Source organism: Corvus hawaiiensis, chromosome 10 (genome assembly GCF_020740725.1).
Source record: "Corvus hawaiiensis isolate bCorHaw1 chromosome 10, bCorHaw1.pri.cur, whole genome shotgun sequence".
Taxonomy (NCBI): Eukaryota; Metazoa; Chordata; class Aves; order Passeriformes; family Corvidae; genus Corvus; species Corvus hawaiiensis.
In genome coordinates this window covers 6,940,631-6,957,884 of record NC_063222.1, presented here as the reverse complement: position 1 = coordinate 6,957,884, position 17,254 = coordinate 6,940,631, and the positions used below count along the sequence as shown (strand labels likewise).

At 47.8% G+C, this 17,254-nt stretch overlaps 1 protein-coding gene across 4 annotated transcripts; it reads left to right on the top strand.

Moving 5' to 3' along the window:
• The first annotated feature begins 222 nt into the window (after nucleotides 1-222).
• MAP6D1 (MAP6 domain containing 1) lies at nucleotides 223-16,401 on the top strand. 4 transcript variants are annotated; one of them, XR_007205781.1, is made up of 4 exons: nucleotides 223-1,173; nucleotides 3,161-3,237; nucleotides 11,465-11,582; nucleotides 14,328-16,401. XR_007205781.1 is itself a non-coding variant. In XM_048314714.1 (3 exons), exons 1-3 carry the CDS (start codon nucleotides 653-655, stop codon nucleotides 14,352-14,354), a joined length of 666 nt encoding a protein of 221 aa, XP_048170671.1. In that variant the 5' UTR covers nucleotides 243-652; the 3' UTR covers nucleotides 14,355-16,401. The 4 variants fall into 4 exon arrangements, 2 of the variants coding, with proteins under 2 accessions (XP_048170671.1, XP_048170670.1); XR_007205780.1 differs by having other exon boundaries at nucleotides 228-1,173; nucleotides 14,277-16,401; XM_048314714.1 differs by lacking the exon at nucleotides 3,161-3,237 and having other exon boundaries at nucleotides 243-1,173.
• Nucleotides 16,402-17,254: the final 853 nt, after the last annotated feature.

The following is a 17,254-nucleotide window of genomic DNA, read 5'->3' as shown; positions in this document are numbered from 1 at the left end:
CTTGGATTTTGGTCAATAGGTAGTATTTTTAAAGTGAATTGGTTGAACTGTTAATGTAAATGGAAGGAGATTATGAGAGATGGGGATTTGTACGCAGCTCTTGGAAACCAACATCGCAAGGCTGCTGTTTCTCACCCAGATCACTTATTTTATAAGCGCCAGGTTTCGCATACAAACGCTTTCTCTAATCGTAAGTGTTTACGGCTGCCTCGAAGGTATAACTGAGCAGTACCACGCAGCTAGAGCGGAGCAGCGTTCCTCGCCGGGCCGGTGCCCGTCACTGGGCGCGCTACCGCGCTCCCGGGCACAGAGCGGCTCCGAAAGCACCGACAGACACCAGGACCCGAAGAAGCACGGGCAGAGCCGGTCCCCCCCGAGAGGCAGACGGGGGGCGCAGCCCGGCAGGGTCCGGTCCCGGCCGCCCTCCCTCCCCTCCGCACCGCCGCCAACCCCCGCAGCTGCACGGGGCTCCCGCCGGCAGCCGGGTCACGTGTGCGGGCCGTAATCCCGGCGAGGGGGTGTCGTTACCGGGGAAGGGGGCGGCAGGAGGAGGGGCTGCCGCCGATGAGGGCTGAAGCCGAGAGCGCGGCCGGCTGCGGGCGCCGGAGCCGCGGGCGCCGCTGCGGGCGAGGCGGGGGCTGCGGCCGCGGCCATGGCCTGGCCCTGCATCAGCCGGGTGTGCTGCTTGGCCCGCTTCTGGAGCCAGCTGGACAAGTCCGACCTCTCCGTGCCGCTCACCATCCACAACTACTCGGACATCGAGGAGCAGGAGGACGGGCCGCCCCAGCGCAGCGGGCCCCCTCCGCGGGGCAGCGCTCGCCCGCCCGCCCCGGCGCGCCGCCCGCGGGACCCCGCCGCCGCCGCCGCCGCCGCCGGGAAGCCGAGCGGCCGCAGGAAGAGCCGGGCGGCCGCCGCCGGAGAGCCCTTCGCGGCGGAGACCCAGTACCGGCGGGACTTCAGAGCGTGGCCCCTCCCGAGGAGGGACGACTTCCCCTGGGTCAGCGCCAGTAGCGGCGGCGGCGGCGGCGGCGGGAGGGACGGGGCCGCCCCCCAGCCCGCCCCGGGACGCGCCGCCTGCGCCCTGCCCGGCGGCGGCGGGAGACCGGCGGTCGACGGCCCCGAGCAGCTCCGGCCGCGCTCGCAGGCGGACGGCGGCCACACCACCTCCTACAGGTAACCGGGCCCGGCGACCGCCCCGCTCCGCCCCGAGCCGGGGCTGCTCCTGCCGCGGGCGGGGGACGCTCCTCCGCAGCGCGGGGCGGGGATGCCGGCGGGCGGTCGCGGCGCGGGGGAGCCACCACCGAGGGGAGGGGTACGGGGGCTGCCGGCTCGCCGGCGGGCTCAGCCTCTCGCCGAAGCCGCCTTTGCTTTTGGAAGTGCGGTCCCTAAAAGCGTCGCTTATGCCCCAGGCGGATGCCTGGCTCCGGCGGCCCCTCTGCGTGCCCGGGCTGCGGAGCCGGCCTCAGTGCGCGCCGCTGCCCGCCCCGCGCTCAGGGAGAGGAGGGAGCACGCCGGGGTGGGATCCATGATGCCATCCCTGGCGCAGCAGCGCTTTACCCACCCGCTGCCGGGAGACACGGCCACCTCCGACAGCCGGAGCTGCCCGCGTCCCGTCCGTGCCCAACAGCCGCATCCCTTAGTAGCATCATCGGTTTCCCTTTAAAACTCCTGGAATGTGACATTCAAGGCGAGCCAAATTACAGCCTTAAAAGATTAGTCAGACAAGAAGACATTTGCAGGATATATCCCCTATGTCATCTAATGGGCAATGGAAAAAATTGTCATAAACCACTTGTCTCAGAGCCTTTAAAAATTAAGTGACTTATGTGATTGATGTCTTCCTTTCCCTCTGAACTGTATGACCGATTACAGATGCTTGTTTTCTGGAACAAGAAGTCAGGTGGGATGCACCTAAATCCAACTTTCGTTCTTACTGACATCCCCCATGGGAGGAGAGGGATTTCAGCTCCTACAATACTGCTGCTGCATACTGTATCAGTTTCATGTTGTTACCACATGCTCTCTCATAATGATGTTTGGCAGGTTTTAATATACCTATGAGGTATACTAATAGAGTAATTATTTTTATTCTAACTTATTCATAAGTATTTAGGCACCCTCTACCTATTATTATGTACCTAGGAGACATTTCTCTTCATCACTGCTATTTATTAGATTATTTATTACAGTGCTTTTAAGACAAACTGGGGGCCCCGGGGAGGATTACCAGCCTGCACAGCAGTATTGCTTATCCCACTCCTCCTGCACAGGCAGCTGTCCTGCTCTATGTGCAGTTAACATGCACACTCTGAAAGGATAACTGCAGTGCTTGAATTTATGTGCTATTTTCTCCTTCGCCACATCTCACAGGACAGTCACAGAGTAATTACTGGTTTTGAGGCAAAGCACTTTTCAATTTCAAAGCAGCAAGGAATTACTTCAGAGAAACCTGCGTAGAACAAGACTAGCAAGATTCATCTTCCAGAAACACATCCATTTCCACCTCGTTGTTGAAGCCTCCCCTGCCTTTTCAGCCTCACACCAGAGGACGGCTGCATTACACTGCATTAGAGCCACAGCTTTCCTATAGCTGTTCAAATGCTCAGTCACTTCTCCCACCTTCCTTCCCTCTGACTTGTCTGTTCTCACATAGGGCTCTGTCATCAAAGAACGAGAAGTTTACAGATCACAGGACAAAATATTGGCTGGGGCAAGATACCAACATGCAAACCAAAACAAAATTTTATAAAAAATAAGACTTCAACGTAGTTGAGGAGCTACTCACAGCTGAAAGAAGGAAAAGTGCATGACAAGGATGGAGGCACAAGCCAGGGCAGCCACACCAGAAAAAAAGTTCTCATGTAAAACTTTTAAGCTGTTTAAAGGCACAGTAAACAACTGATGCAGACAGAAAACTCTATTAATCAAACCCCTTTTGCCTTATTCCAGTAATTCCCATCGTTTCTTTAGATTATCACCTGGTAAAACATCGTGTTTAAGTCCCCGTACCACTGAGTACACAGGAGTCACAACAAACAGCAGGAGAAAAGTTCACAATAGTTTAACAGGCTACAAGAGTCTATTTTCATTTTTTAAGACTAAGCATGTACTTGGCAGAGTTACACTCATTTTCAGTTACACTTGGGTTTGTATTTGGTAGCTTCAGTGATGGCAGTGCCCAGGACCACTCCCGCAGTCTGAAGCAGGGAAGAGGTGATCACAACACACCCATCTTCGGTAAGCTGAGCACTCACAACCCACAAGGACATTTCCATGAAAACCACTACAGTTCACTCCTCTCCTCTTATCATATTTTCCAAAGGCAGCACTGCAGGCTGCAAACATTTGTCCGATATTCAGGTAGTAGCTGAACAGCACCATTAACGATTGATATTCTTCATCTTCCTCTCTATCAAAGACCATAAACACCCTCCTTGTTTATTAAACTGTCCCTTGGTGGCCATGCACAGCCCCACTGTGCTCTGGCAATAGGGATCTGCCCCACTGCTTGTAGACTGTTCACCCCCAGAAGTGAGAAGGCAGCAGAGAAGTCATATCACCTGTGGTATAGGCAGAGCAAGGGGGTTTCTCTTACTAAGGGCCATTGTGTCCTGAGGAGAAGGTTGGTGAACCCCATGAGGTGTTCGGTAGTGTTGGACAAAGGGAGAGTGTCCTACAGAGACATGCAGGCAGAGAAGAGCAAAGGTATGAAAACACATGTTTTTTGTAAGACAGTCTCACTGCCTTGCTAGGGAGAACATTATGGAGATTCCTCCTTTTCTGCTTGCAGGAGTATCAGCCCTTTCCTGTAGGTCAGCCCAGTGAGGAGGTGGGGCAGCCCTGAGGACCAGGTTCTCTGCATGGGGAGCTGTGTCCACTCTCCCAAGAAATGGGTCATTTGAGTCCTTTGTGCTCCAGGTGCTTCAGCAGGTTCTGTGCACAGCTGAGTTAGGCACACACTATGAGGCTCTTCCTGGAGGATTGGCTCCTGCAGTGTGGGCACTGCTGGTCAGTAGCCTCCACCTGTACTTTGTGACTGTGTCAGGTCTCAGCAGCTGGCTGGGCTTGCTTAGTGTTAAAGAGAAATCAAGTCTGTCTTGAGCAGGACAGCGCAGAAGGGTTGGCATTGATACATGGTCCACTCCGTGCTTTTAATGGCAATAGTGGTTTTCTTGCTTAACTCTGTAAGGTGTTGGGACTTTTTTAGGTTTTGTAGTTTGTTTGGGTTTTTTTAATTCAGGAATTTTGATTCTGACTGCCTACTCTGTTTGTTTCTCTTAACACCCAAGTGTTGAGTCCCCTGTAACATTCAATACCATTTGACATGCTTTTGTGTAACAGTGTAATTCTCCTGTGAGACTTCATTCTGCACTCTGCTTTAAGCTCAGAAGGAAACAGAGCTGCACACAAAATTGTCTGTACATAGTGAAGCTGGTCAGCATGACCTAGCATTTCCCAGAACGAAATAAACCTCTGGGATAAGTGACTGAGACTGGAGGAATCTGTCTATGGCCAGAATAAAGATGAAGGTGGAGGGGGTATTGGAAGAATACCTGTACTCCTGAGCAAGCAAAGATTTTTTTTATTTTGAAAAAATAACTGAATAAAAGGTGAAAGGACAGCACAACTGCCTGCCCTACAAACTATTGCCCTGTGTCCCCAGATCATTGGGTAACTTCTGTCTCCCTCCAGTCCCTGAATTTTGGCTGGAGTTTTGCAGGGTCTGAATGAAGTCAAACCCCATGAGACTGCATCATGGGAGCTCAGGCACACAGGCCAAGGCAAATCAATATAAGCTGCACTTGAAAGGCTAAAATGGGATATGCTCCAACTGTGAAAGGATCCCGGAGACTGCTGCAGAGGGTTGCAGTAGATTACACCTTACTGATGCTGGAGGAGGCAGAAGAAAGTGCTGAGTGGCCTCTCTGCACCTTCCCAAGAGCTTGTCCTTTGGCATCACAGAAGTGACTTCTCCCTTCAGCAGTAGGCTGCAGGTGCTGTGTACTTTTGGTTTTGCACACAATTAATTGTAGTACTAGGTCTTGATTGCATTTAGCAGACATTCTAGAAATAGAGAAGTGCTTTACTTAGCTCCCTTAACAGAGGATGAGAGAATCTGGTGCTGTCAGCAGGTATCTCCAGCTGGCTCTGTTCTCTGGATGTCATCTTCTTACCTCGTTAGAAGGCAACAGGGATGAAGGCAGAGCCTCTGTGCCAGGGCCAGTATTGCTGGGAGGAGAACCCTGTTCAAGGCTCAGCTACATGATAAGTCACTACAGACAACAGTTTTCCCTTCAGTAACCTGCCAGCTTTTGGAAAACACTTCAGACATGTAAGTGAAAACGTTGCACCTGAGCTGTGAGCAGTTGTTTTGCCTCTTTTCCCCCCACCCATCAGCTTTACTTGTATTGGCACTTGGAGAACTGGGAGATGACTGCAAATTTCTGCACACACACAACAGCGCAGGCCCCAGGCAGAGCTCAGTCTCTGCAGTTGGGGTTTCTGTGACAGGTATTTCGAGTAGGTGTGAGTCAAGAGCACCCAACTTATTTGCACTTGAGAGGCACAGCAGTGAAGAAGACCAAACGGGGGCCCTGAGATCAGGAGGGTTTCCTGCTCACCCAGAGCAAGCCATGTTGTTCTGATGAAAAGAAACCTCATAAAGAGGTATTAAGGGGAAAGGTGCCTGTTGTGCCATTGCTCATGATTTTTGGGAATAGTAGGTGGAAGATACCTCAGCAAACTGAATTCCCACCTTCTTGCACAAATACTCAGCACATGCCATTCCGTGACCATGAAGCAGACATCCCCCCACCAGGAGGGATACTGCAGAATGAAGGGGAATGACACTTTTCCCCGTAACTATGGGTGCACTCACAGATTGTGTGGCTGCCTGTACATTCATCTGCCTTCAAATAGTGCCTGTGTAGAAAAACAAAGTGAACTGTGGTGGCTCCTTCACACTGAGAAGCATCTAATTACAGCTGTGCAGAAAACAGAGAAAATACCTGTGCTTGTGTTCAGCAATGTATGGGATCAGGGCACGCACCTGAGCTGGCAGGGTTAATAGTACTATGTATGAGGAGTCCCATCCTTGATCCAGAAAGATCTTTAAAGGCAAGCTTATCCTCAATAATAGCAGTAAATCTTTTATAATCAAGGCTTACAGTTATCTTTGCATTCTTAAGTATCTCGCTGCTTGGGGAAATTAATACTCAAGCCCCTGATTTTTATGGTATTTAAGAAGTAAGCTTGCTTGGTCCAGGCATTGGGATGGATCCAGAGAGAGTCACTGTGCACTGCATAGCCTGGCTGGGGCAGGGAGGGCTTGGAGGGGCATGGAGGTGTGTGAGGAGAGACATAGCAGGGCTGGGAATAGGGGCTCAAGAGAGGGTGTGTGTTATGCAAACTATGCTGTAGAACTGAAATGTGGGATTCAAAGATGTTCCTTAAAGTAGGAGGAATTTCCTCCACTCAAAGTCCTCTCAGCCTTAGGTTAGAGTGAAAGAATGAAAAGTGGGTTAATGGCAGAAGTCAAGACCCTCAAACCTACCCACACACCGCCAGTAATATAGTTCTGATAAAAGGGAAGCAGCTGCCTGTCCTGTCACACCAGTGTAAGTGCTTCTCCCTTGGGCATCTGCCTGTGAGCAAAGCAAGCCCCTAAAACTCACTCTAAGATAACAGTTTGAGTCTTAGGGTTTTTGTCTTGAACTTTCATTCAAGTCTTTTGCTGTTGCTTCCTTCTTGTGACTTATGAACAGCTTCAGGTTCTGCCTGACCTTGCTGGATGTGAGAGTTGAGGCAGGAAATATCCAGGTGGCTTCTGTTTTCCTCCTCTGTAATTCCTGTGCGCTGGTCTCTCTATCTTTCTGCTATGTCTTTTCTCTTCCCCTCTGTTTTTTTTCCCTCCTTCAGCCTTTCCTTTCCCTTTTTCTGTCCTTATGCTGGGCTCTTTGGCTGGATAGGAGAATGGGCACAATCTGCCACTGTGTCCATCCAAGGACTGGAAGGGCACCCCACCGCTGTCTGACACAGCTCAGAGGAGAAGCAGTTTAATGGCTCCATTATCCAGGAGGGCTCCTGACTTTGTTTGTCATGCAGAGCTCTCACTGTGACCATGACTTGTAACATTTGCAATCCTCCATTTACCAGGAGACATCACAGCACCCTCCCTGACCTATGGAGGTCTTTGCCAACAAGTGGACTTAGCCTATCCCTTGGGAGAGCACTGCTGGCTGCCCAGCTCTGCCTGGGCAAACCAGATGCATGGCCCTGGCAGTAGCCTGTGAAGAGCTGTGTTGCAAACGAGGAGACATTTCACACCCCACACCTTCTGCCAAAACCTCTCACACACCAACCTGGCTTCTCCAGGGGACATCTAGAGTAGTATGTACTTTGAAAAGAAAATAACAGACACCCCAAGCTGTGCCACAAATTTGGAAGAACGTTCATTATGCTGTTCAATTCTCACTGGTGTGCTGAGTATGAGAAGGAAGAGGGCAGAAGAATGAACACAGACTAGGTCAGGCAGCATAGCTTTGAGTTACGGTCAGCTGTACAGAGTGAGCCTTTTTCTCCAATTCTTAAATAAGAAATGTTATGCAGTGGCTCAGAACCACCACTGATAATTAATCATGCGAAGCAAACTGTGACATAGAGATGAGGTACTAAAATGACAACTGTTCTGGCATTGGTGGTGTATGATTATCAATGCTGAAGATAAATCTGTACGGAAACAGCAGCCTCAGCAATGCAAAGAGCACTGTTGGGATTCCCACTGCCTGTCTCCCTATGCCTAACAGAAGTGTCCCCCACCTTGGTGAAATTAAAAAGCCTTCTAGACTAGATTTTCACTAGGTCAGTGAAGTAAAAAGGATTTTGCAGACAGCTTTCTCAACAAACCAGAAAACATTAGTGGAGCACATGAAACGGGGAGAGAGCTGGAGGCAGCACATAGGTCATTGTGTAGTTCGCAGCATCCAGCAGCTTGAGCTGCAGCAGCAGCAGACACTGTGTTTGGAAAGAACTGAAGGACCAATCCCAAATCCATCATTCCCAAATCTTGCTTGAAGTCTGCAAGGCCACACGGTGAATGATGGTGGGGGCATCTCTCCTGCCTGGCCCACTGTCTCAGCTGTTTGACAGCCTGGTACAGGCAGTCCTGCTCACCCAGGGTGGGAAGGTGGCACATGAACACCAGCTCAGTGAAACAGCTCTCATCAAAGCTGGGCCTCATCACAACACCCTGGTAATTAACAGTCTAGTGCTTTTTTTTTTGGTTTCTAGCCTGTACATTAGTTGTACTTCCACTTGCTCCTTCTCTCATCACCACAGGGGTTAAACTGTCCCAGCAGGCCACAAGCCTCCATTTCCACACTGCACTGAATCAAACCTTCCCCTGCAGACACATCCCCACACATTACAAAAGAAATGCCTTTTCTCGGGCTCTATTAACCAATTTTGAGAAGGAGCAAAGAAACAGTTGAAAAAGCAGTGATTTATATGATCAAGCACCGGGGCAACCCACACGCAAAAAGCTGCTTCTTAATTCTTCCTAGAGTGAGTTAGAGGTAAAGAAACAGCAGTACACAAAAAGCAGCCCTTCCCTTTTGATCCCAACTACTTTAAAGCCTGCATGCTACTCAGGAAGCCTTTCTCTTTCACAACCCCAATGGTTTAGTACTTCAAGTACCACTGGGTCATTTCTATTTATGGAGATCAAAAATCTCACCTCTAGGTTGTAACAGTGGAGGACAAAACAGAACCTAAAGAGAGCCTGGTCACTGAGTTATGGGCCTGGAGGCTACTTTCCCTCCATGCTAGATCCTTGGAGTCCTAAAGTAACCTGACAACTGCTGCTGTCTAGGCACAAGGGGAGGAGAGGGGTGCAGCAGGAAGAATGAAGATTATTATCTCCAGCAGCAACAGTCAGTCTTGCATGTTCATCCCCAGCAGCAGCTGGATGTCACACTACACAGGGTACAGCGGGGAAGGAAGACAGTCACTAATCTTGTCACTTGACATCTTAAACTAAGTAACATTAAAAACAGGTCATTCCTCTTCCCCAGGCTTTGATTAGATTGACTCCACTCATGACTCCAAGACTGGTTTCTAGTCAAGTCACCAGACTGGTACTTGGGCTCATGTTCCTTCTGACTCTTGGCTATGCAGCTGGAGATGAGAACATGTGTCTAACCTGCAAGGTTAGAGGCAGAGGAAATTTAGTTAGCTGCACTTTCTCAACCAAAGGTTATAATATTTCTTTCTTGTTTTAAGTACCTCAGCTCCCAAAAGGAGCTAAGCTAAGCTCTCTGTTTTGCTCCACCCTTCACTTTTGGCTCAGAGTTCTGGGTTCCCCCCGAGCAAAATCCCAGTTCCAAATCAGAAATGCTGGTGTGGTGTGGGCCATGACTGTATCTGCCCTTATGTTTCTGATTCTGTGGGGAGCATGTAGGTGCCTCAGAAATAGTTTTGACTATCCAGGCTGAGAGGAGAATGGTTTGACTTCCAGCCAAAATGAGGGTCTTGTGATCCAAAAGGACTGTGTTTGGGGGCCTGCCAAATCAGCAAATGATCTGCTATAAAGCATTGAGACAGAGCTGGCTGCACAGACAGGCAGCACAGTCATTCATTGAAAGCTGGAGACACACTCCATTGCAGCGGGGAGACCAGTCAGCACAAGGATGAATGGTTAGGAATCAATGCCACCAGCATTCTTGAGGAAATCGGGCTTTATGTGGAGCAGCAGGTTCCAGTTCCTAGAAACTGTGGGGATGTAACTGATGGTTTTGTACCATTTTCCTGGTATTTTGCCCAGTAGCTGTGTCTTCCCTCTGGCTGTGCAGTAGAACAGAGGTCAGATTTAACTCTGCTTTCATGCACATCTGGGATTCCCTGCTGAAAGGTTGCCTTCCTGGGGCATTGCGGCCAAAATCACCTTTCTTCAAAAATGCTGCCTTATCCTGAGGTGTTACAGGAAAGGAGCAGGAACGCCATCACCAGCACCAGAGGAGCTGCATGGGCACCCACCTGCTGCCTGAGCAGGCCCAAACAGCATGGTGCAGAGAAGGTGTCAGCTCAAGACAGCAAGAACAAACTGATTATAAACAAGATTTGCAATGCACATAGACAGCCGTGACAGGGGCCTGGCTTTGCTTTCCAACAGCAGGAAGGTCTTCCATAGGACATTATCCGTAATATACTAAAAGGATCAAGTCCAAACTACACATTCTAAAATAATACGCCACACTTGTGCACTTTAAATTAGATATTTAAAAGAGGAATTCACAGCTATTATAAATATAGCAAATAGCATGCTTGGGAAAAATGAAACTCAGAGAGGCTGTGATCAAAGATAAGCTTGACACATTAAAACAAGCCTATTTCCCTAGCCTGGGCATGGCTCAGGACTGTCTTACCCCTTGATCCTGTGTATAAGCAGATAGTAAAATGCAGTTATTGAACCATGCCAGGGTATGAAAATAAGATTGTCACATCTCGGCTAATCACCTCTCCTTTTGCTACAGAAGCTGCCTGAATTGGTTGCCAGAGATACACAAACAGAGCAGACTTCTGTCTTCCTCTGAGCAACAAGACAGCTCAGTTGGCTGCTACTGCAGCATCCAGGCCTAATGGCAAGGGCATTAGTGAGGCCTGTTTGTGACAAGGGGTACAGGGAAGCAGAGGGAAAGCTGCAGAAGGAAGTTGGCAGCTGAACTAAGCAGACCCTGCAATGCTGTTCTTAGGTGCTCTTGAAACGTGCTGCCCCTTTCTCAGTGCAGTCTCTGCGCCCATTTCTCAGATGACCCTTGGCTGACTTATTCTTGGAGCAGCAGCTCCTTCTCAGACATCATCATGCGGATTTAAAGCACTTTCCCCCATCTGAAGGAAAATCATTGGCGTAAGCATCTGCCAGCTGAGATGGTGTCTGTGTGCATTTCAGACTGAGCTGCCACAGCTCTTGCAGCACAGCACACACTGGCAAACATGCCTGCTGTTGAGAGAGCCACAGCCAAGTATGGGAACATCAGCAGGTTCTCTGCATATGTGAGGGCCACACACCAGACCAAGGTATCTTACATTGTAAGTGGCCAACGTGCCAGACAATGTTTTACATTGTAAATGGTCAGTGGGCTGCAAAATGTCACCCTGACTTCTTATCCAGAAGGGAAGTATCAATTACCTCCAGGAGAGAGCACATTTTGTAGGAATAAAAGAAGAGTTAAGTCAGGGAATCCAGATAGCCCAGTCTATGCCCTGTTCCATCTTTCAGTCTGAGCTTTCTGAGAGAGACAGGCTGGTAGGCTCAATTCTTTTATTCTCAGTATGCCTCAGACAAGTTCAACCTTGCAAGCTGATTGTATCCCACCTTGCCTTCTGGCTTTGCAACCACTCTGAGCAGAAGTGCCCTGTGAGAATGTTGTCTTTCACAAGTTCTTCTGTCTTGACAATCTCATTTCAGACAAGAGTATCGCCCATGGACTGGAGCAAAACCATCCAAGCCTATAAAGTCAAAACAAGGCTTCATTATCCCAGAAGACCATTTTGTTCAAGAGACAAGCTACAAGGCAGACTTTAAGGTAATCAGCAGTTTTTAAAAATCCTAAAATCAATGTGAATAATGCCCACAGTACACATCAGGAACTCCTCATATTTGATCATTGTAGTGCATGTAGGATAAAGCCATATCCTCATTGACTACTGTTTTGTCACTGCCCATTAGGTAATGTGGCCATCCCTTGCCTTCAGAAAGGCATGCTAGACAATGTCATACTGTAATTGATCATCATTCAACCCAAGACCAAAATTTTAAACTGCATGACAGAAAGTTCAAGATTTACGATTCCCTCAGCTGGATACCTTATATAAAAGGTGTGTGTCATCACCTCTCTGTGTGTAAGGTGCCATTAACACCTTCTGCACTAACTTGGAGCAGTCAGTGTGCACGAGCACTAGGGCTGCAGAGTGAGATTCAGCCTCTGGGCACAGGTGTTTGCCTGGGAATCTTTGCAGATCACTGCCTAAGGAACAGCACCTGCCCAGACAGCACAAAACTCCCCCTTGCTGGTGTGGGCAGAAGCTGCCCCTGCTATGAATGCCAAGGAGGACATAGCTGTGATGAACAGACAAGCTGCACAGCTCTGAGACTTCCTTGGGATTTCCCTGTGAGTTTCTCAACTTTTTCTGTGAGTTTCTCTATACCATCAAAGATAATTTTCTTATTGTGAAATGCATGTACTAGTGAAAATCCCATGAGGAGACATTCTGTACTCAGCGTGTTCCCTGACAGGGCCCCCCACACTCCCCATCCCCATAAGAAAGGAAAGTGCACACTGACAAGGCTCTGTTGTAGCTGCTTTTTGCATCAGACCACGAAAGAGAACAGCACCTCCCATCCAACCACGGGAGTTGTTCGCAGGCTGCACTGAGTGACTTAGAATGCAGAGCCGGGGCTGGGGTGGAACTCCCTAGCTGCAGTGTGCTGTGCCAGTAGAGGTAATAGCAGCTACTCCAGGGCCACATGTAAAAAGTAAATCTTTGCCTTGGAGGAGACAAGGAAGAAGTGTTTAATCAGCAGACAGTCAAGTGCCTCCTCCGCAGAAGATTGCTGGCACACTGCTGCAACAAGGCTCACGATGGGTACAGCCAGCTATGCTGAAAGTGGGACAGTGACCTCAGGCAAAACAGAATTTGCAAACCTCACCAAAACTTCCTTCTTGCTCTGATTAGTCTGGGCTGCTTACTGAGGTGCAGCAATGAGGATAGACCTTGCATTTAACACTTAAACCTTGTATTTGACCCTTGTTAATTTAATTTTGCATTTTGACCCTAAGGGGTCAAAATACAGTGTTTTCCAATTTGTCAGATAGGATGCAAAGAAGGGGGTCCTAGATAAACCCCTGAAGGTCCCTTTCCCAGTTCTTGAGGAAGGGAAAGAGAAGACTAAAATCCCAGACACAAACACTTGCTACCAAGGACGCTGTACTCTGAATCATGCAAGCAAAGCTCCCACCTCCTGGAGCCCCAAGGCACCATCAGAATCTTCCTTAACAGACAGCATGGCAAAGGTGTAGTGAGGAATGAAGATGGTGCCAAGGAGCCACCAGTTCAAAGAGAAGTCAGACTCTCCCTGGTTCAGACACCATCTCAGCTGGCCATTAGGACTTTCCTTCTTACCTGAAGTCCCTGGCTTTGCCAGACATGTCAGAATCAGGTTTATATGTCCTGACAGCCTGCATGTAGAACTCAGGCTGCTGGTTCTCCCCAGCCACTGAGCTGTGCATATACTGTTTGTGACAACTCACTTGTTCCTTAGTGTGTCAGATGCATCCCCAGAGGAATGGAAAAATCAGAACAATGAAACAACATCAACCAGAGATCAATAGCTTTCCCTATTTCCCTATACTCTCTCTGCCTGTAGTTTTGCACTTCTTTCTTTGTTTGGATGCAGCAAACCCAGCAGAGCATTCTACCCTTTCATGTTTTATGGCCAGATTCACCCCAAGTCCTGGGCTGGATGCACATCTATGGCCAGTCCTATTTCAAATCCTTTGAGTTTTCAGCATTAGGGATGACAGAAGCACCCAGGTGTCCTTCATGCTTCAGTACAACTACAGCAGCTACATATTGCATGAAATTCTGATTCCACAGACATCAGAGAAAGCAACCATTGTTATCTTTGCCTTTCCTCCAGACGTGAGAAGTTTACATCCTTATCCAAGTCCTTGCAGTTTAACAGCCTGGCATGTCCAGTAACCAGTTTTTCTCCTTTGGGTCCTCCAGGTCTGCACCTCTATTCACAGCAGACATAGATTGTGGCCCCATAAAGCATTACAACGGAACATTTTGATGGATCCTGGATGGCATTCTCCAAAAGGCTAAGGACCAGACACACACCACTGTAATTCCTCTCACTTAAATCCAGCACCCATCCAGCAGTGAATTTGTTGTGATGCTCATAGAGTGTTTGCCAGCAGGGCTTTGTGAAGAGGCAGCTCTTCATCTTGCAGAGGCCGAGTCCAGCCAAAGCCTGCCCAGCATCCCAAGGGCTAGGTTACGACTAAACCCCTCCTCGCTGGCCCAACATCATGCCTGCCCTTGAATCAACCTGTGCAGCAAGGCCAATCTCACTGATGCCTAGCCAAGGGCTAACACCAGTGTAGTGGTCACAGGGAGAGCAGATAGATCCTCATAATACCCCAGTCCCCTCAAACTCTCTAGACAGTTGTATCCTGTGTCACACTAATGTTTCTCTCCCTTCCTCACCCCACTAGATCCCAGAGGTGAAGACCAGGTTCTCTCCCAACCCTTCTGCTGTTTTCCAGGCGCCATCACGGATCCTCAACGTGTGAACCTGGACCCTCCTCACACCCAGGCAGCTTAAACGCGGAGCTTCTGTTAAGATGTATCACTATGCAATTTTGATGAGGAGTGTTAAGATCAAAGAACCGGCGTTATCAAAAGCAGCTCCAGTGATTAATGATATGCACACACACTTTCTGTTAACACAACAAACCGCAAAGCGCTTGGTTCAGAGCTGGCAAAACACACTGCAAGGAGTGACCTAGTTTTTCATAGGAGCAGGTTCATTGCTATGCCAGCTGGCGTCACATTAGGAGATTGACTTTGGGCAGCAAAAGCAGGATTGCAGACAACATCCCTACACAGAAATACACAGGGTAGGAGGGAAAACAATCGCAAGTGGGATGGATAATTAAAACCCAAACCAGTTTTATTTAGCAACACCCTCTAAGTAGGCCACTGAAAGACAGGGAGTAGTCTGGCTGACTTCTGAGCTTCTTGAGGGGTTTTGGGAACAGCACCTCAAATGGCATCACCAGAAAGCACAGCTTCAAAGGGGCTGGTCTGAACTTCCAGAGTTGTTTTAGAAACTGGAGAAAGCCAATGTCATTGAACTATAAAATAAATCCGGCACATGCAATGTCTTGGGCGTTTAAGGCTGGGAAGCTGGATATTTCCAAAATTGGAGAGCTGATGCAGAAGCAAGAGGGGACTGAACTCCAGGAGGCAGCCCTGACAGCAGTGCACCAGACTGGTTTGGAGAAGAGTGCATGGATACTGTCAGGCACCCACCAGACTCCTCCACAGGAGCTAAGATACTTATGTAATTTGTACAGCTGTTAGGGTGAATGTAAATATTGTACATGGATATTACCTAAAGCAATTTGTGATCCTTTAATGAAAAGGATATGCTTATACTTTTAATAAATGTTAACTCTTTGCATATGCAAGGTGGAAAATATTGCCTTGAAATTCCTAAATTATTGCCTGTATATTGGTAATGCTAATGCTAGGAACAACCACAAGCGAATGTTACTTAGAAATTCTTCTTAAAGAAAAATGTAATGTAGAATGTAAGCCATCTGTCATTTTTAAGATAGGCCATTTCAAGTGTCATTGTTCTGAAGCTGATTTTTTTAGACTGCTGTGCATTGATCTTTTGCTGAGGTACACGTGTTTTAAGAAACCATTTTTTTAGCCTTTGTTCATCAAGACTTTACAATTTCTATTTCAATAACTTATGCAATATAATTAGTCTACTGCTTATTTAATGGATTTACTAATTATTTTGGAAAACAAATTGAAAAACTTTTACTTTGTGTTTGCAACACATGTGTGTTGTCCAGAACAAAGGGAAACTATCCTCAGACTTGAACAGTGATCAGATGTTCATTCATCTGTAATGAAACAGACTTTTAACAGGAGGATTTTTTCTTAACCTTCCTACTAGCTGAAGTCTAAGGCAAATTTAATGAACTTCGGGGATTCTGCAAAAACATACATATTGCTGATAATTCCCGTAAGAACAATTTTTGAGCTGTTGGCATGTGAATAGTACTTGGAATACATGCAGACAGCATCTTCTCACTGCATGATGTGAGAATTTAATGGTGCCATCTCTGTTCACTACAGTGGGACTGAACACAACCACCAGAATAGGGAACACCTGCAGTAAGCTGCATTTGGCTGGGACAAGGGATGGCTCTTCCCACACTCATCCTTGGATAAACCTACAGCAATCCCAGTGCTTGCCAAAATAATTTTTCAGGAGATTAATTTTTCAGGAAATTCATTTGAAACATTCAAACTGTGCTAAAAGTTTTGCATGTTAGATGTTTCTAAGAATTCAATCTGCTTGTTTAATCTCTTTATAATGTTTTTAACAGTTTTGTTCAAACAATTTAATTTCATTTCAATTCTGGACTTTATTAACAGCAAGGAAAAAAAAGAAAAAAGGAAATTGTCTATTATCTATTCTTAATTGACTGTATTTCTTAAAAAAAATTACCCAGGTTTAAACAAATTGGTAATATAATAAGCTTGTATTTTATCAAATGGACTGGATTTAATTTAATAAATTAAAATGTATTTTGGCTATTGGTTCTCTCCTATATTTTTTGTTGTTGTTGTTGTAAAATACAACCCTCAGGTATTCAACCTTGCAGTATAATTTGTCACTGCATGTCTGTCTGCCGGGTTGCACGAGCAGGACAGCAGGGCACACTGAATGCCAAGCAAGGTGTCAGGGATGCATTCAGAGCCATCAGCAGTCAACTGCTTACTCCTGGAGCTTACCCCCAGGCACAGCCCCCAGCAAGGACAGCTTCCAAGGCACATTCAGAGCTGTGGCCCAGCTGCCTGTCTGAGAGCATAGCTGCTATCCAAAGGAAAGCTGTTGCTCTGCAGAATCCATAATCACTTACAGGACTTTCCCCAGACCTTTTCAAAAGGAAAGCAAACTATTCAGCAAGCAGTCCATGACCGTGAGTGGGAAGAGGGGGTGAACCAACGACACCAGTGTGCTGCACTCCCGATCGAATGCACAGAGGTTAGATCCACTTCGATGTAGATGCCATGTTCTGAAGACCCCTTTCTGCAGTACCCACACTGTGCCCTGTAAAGTTTCACCTCAGTTTCATTCTGCCATCTCACATCAATCACAGGAAAAGGTGATAGCTTTGAATGTTAAAAGTGACCATTGCTTTACAGTTATTCCCAAGAACATTTCAGTAAGTAAGTGCTGAAGACACAACCGGCTTCCCTAGACAGTGCAACAGCTCTTCTAGCTACACCTCAAAAGACTTCCAGGAGAATGCCAAAGTCTCACAAGCTGCTGCTCAATGAACAGAAGGAAAACTGAGCAGGTACTTACCACTATAAGGTCCAGGGTGATGCCACTCGCTGTCAATGTCTGCAACTTACCTGATTTGTATGAAAAACACCTGCCTCA

What these genes read in the sequence shown, in the direction of transcription:
- MAP6D1 (XM_048314713.1), top strand. Translation starts at nt 653, where the DNA reads ATGGCCTGGCCCTGCATCAGCCGGGTGTGCTGCTTGGCCCGCTTCTGG. An exon ending in GGCCACACCACCTCCTACAG is followed by an intron (nt 1,174 to 11,464) that starts GTAACCGGGCCC and finishes ATCTCATTTCAG; the next exon opens with ACAAGAGTATCGCCCATGGA. An exon ending in GCTACAAGGCAGACTTTAAG is followed by an intron (nt 11,583 to 14,276) that starts GTAATCAGCAGT and finishes TCACCCCACTAG; the next exon opens with ATCCCAGAGGTGAAGACCAG.